Genomic DNA, 2430 nt, shown 5'->3' on the forward strand with positions numbered 1-2430 from the left:
CTGATGGAAGTTAATACATTTATCATCGGACACCAGAAACTTTAGGACACTGGGAAGAAAGGGCTCTTGCGCTTCAACAGCAGTAAATGAGCCAGGAAAAAGGTAAGGTCTGAATCACCCGTGGCTTGATAATTTTTCCTTCGTATACAAAGCCATATAAATGATGGGATCTGCAATAAGCCCCTGGATGACTTCTTTTGCTCTGATTCATTAGTGGAGGCTAAATAATGGGGAAATGTTCAGCAACATTCTTCTCAGCACTATCTCAGGGCAGAGTCACTCCTTGTGGGTCAGGGCTTGAAAAGAAGTTCCTTGGATGCCTTGCTGTGTTTCTGTAGACAGGTCTGAGACTAGAAACACTGAACTTCAGTTCCTTTTCAGGGTTTAAGGTGCAGGTTTCCTTGATAAAATCACCAGGTTCTGAATGATGTTTCTACAGGTGCAACACATGAAGCAAATGGTCATGGAAAATCACTCTTCAGTGTCTGAGTTCATTCTTATGGGACTGACAGAGCAGCCTGATCTCCAGTGTCCCTTGTTTGTCCTGTTCTTGGTGAACTATACAGCCACTGTGGTGGGAAACCTGACTCTGATGACTCTCATCTGTCTGAATTCACATCTTCACACACCAATGTACTTTTTTATCCTCAACTTGTCCTTCATTGACTTCTGCTATTCATTTGTTTTTACCCCCAAAATGCTGATGGGATTTGTTTCAGAACAGAACACCATCTCCTTCACAGGATGCATGACTCAGCTGTTTTTTTTCTGTCTTTTTGTTAATTCTGAGTGCTATGTGCTGACAGCCATGGCCTATGATAGATATGTGGCCATCTGTAGGCCTCTGCTGTACACAGTGGTCATGTCTCCCAGGGCTTGTTGCCTGCTGATGCTTGCTGCACACTTGATGGGTGTCTCTTCTGCTTTTGTCCACACAGGGTGTATAATTCATCTCAGGTTTTGTGGTTCAAAAGTCATCAACCACTACATGTGTGATACATTCCCCCTCCTTGAAATCTCCTGTGGTAGCAACCATGCCAATGAGCTCGTGAGTTCTGTTTCTGTGGCTGTGGTTATTCTTCTCTCCGGCCTCATTATTATATCCTCATATGCTTTGATTATTGTTAATATTATCTATTCGTCATCATCCAAGGGTTGGTCCAAAGCCGTGAGCACATGTAGTTCTCATATAATAACTGTTGCCCTTTTCTACGGATTTGGTCTGCTTGCCCACATCAAACCATCATCGTCAGAGTCTGTAGTTCAGAGGAAATTTTTTTCAGTAGTTTATACTTTTGTGCTGCCTTTGTTGAACCCCCTTATTTATAGCCTCCGGAACAAGGATGTCAAACTTGCTGTGAAGAGAATACTAAAGAGAGTTACAATCTAAGTGACGTGATTGGGTTGTAGACATAATCCATCTCTGACTTGTCTCCTCTTCACTTTTCTTCCCTCTTCGCTTCTTCTATGGTACACTTTCCTTCTCTTTATTTTCATTTCTTGACTATAGGAAAGGAATATTTCCACTCTAATACATTTTTCTCTTTATCTTTGAAATGCTGTTACAGGTTTTTCTCTCTCTGCTTTTATGTGAATATGGTTCCAATTTTCTACTATACCTTGTATCATACACACACACACACACACACACACACACACACACTTCCCCTTCTCCTTCCTCTCATGTCCCCCAACTCTGTCTCAAATGCATTATTTCTAATTTATTTAACACATATTCATATATAATAGCATCTATATGTGTAAGTAGAACCAGCTTAGTTTATTTAGAGTTACTTATATATCTATATGTTTAGGGCTGAGGCTGACTGCTCAGGATCAAATAGCCTCTCTGAGAGATCATCTCAGGGGAACACTGAGTTCTCCTATACTAAGCAGCTATCCATCGCCTGTAGTTCTTTATCTATGGGTGGAGCCTTGTGAAATTTCACTTATCTACTACTGCATATCCAATGTTACAATTGTTTTTGTTGTGCAGGTCTTCCTTAGGCAGCCATATTTTTGAGATTTCATGGGTACGATTCCCTCATATAAAGAAGATAGTATCTCAAGGCCAACATCTGGTCTTTTGCCTCTTGAAACCTTGTCTGCCCTCATCTGTGATGTCCTATGCACCTTAGGTGTCGGAGTTATAGTGTATACATATTTATTAGTGAGGGGGCAACATGTAGTCAGTCTTTCTTTGTATTGTGGTTGGTTTTGGACTTCTTTAATAGTTTCTATCTGCAAACAAAACAAAACAAAACAAAAACCCTGTGGCTTTAATGATTTACCTGTGAGTATAAGGGTGTATATTTGGAATGTATTGACAAATTATACTGGTTTGGAGGAGGTAACAGTAGTCGGTTGTCCTCTATGGTCCGTGGCTTTACCAGCATGATCAGTTGTTTGGCTAGGTTTAAAGTATCAGGC

The 2430-nt window shown here is 40.7% G+C and overlaps 1 protein-coding gene across 1 annotated transcript; it reads left to right on the forward strand.

Annotated features, from left to right (window-relative positions):
- Positions 1-448: 448 nt before the first annotated feature.
- On the forward strand, positions 449-1390 carry Or8c10b (olfactory receptor family 8 subfamily C member 10B). The gene has a single exon (NM_001000444.1). The coding sequence runs from the start codon at positions 449-451 to the stop codon at positions 1388-1390; it is 942 nt and encodes a 313-aa protein (NP_001000444.1).
- The last annotated feature ends 1040 nt before the right edge of the window (positions 1391-2430 follow it).

Source organism: Rattus norvegicus, chromosome 8, assembly GCF_021556685.1.
Source record: "Rattus norvegicus strain SHRSP/BbbUtx chromosome 8, alternate assembly SHRSP_T2T, whole genome shotgun sequence".
NCBI classification, from domain to species: Eukaryota; Metazoa; Chordata; class Mammalia; order Rodentia; family Muridae; genus Rattus; species Rattus norvegicus.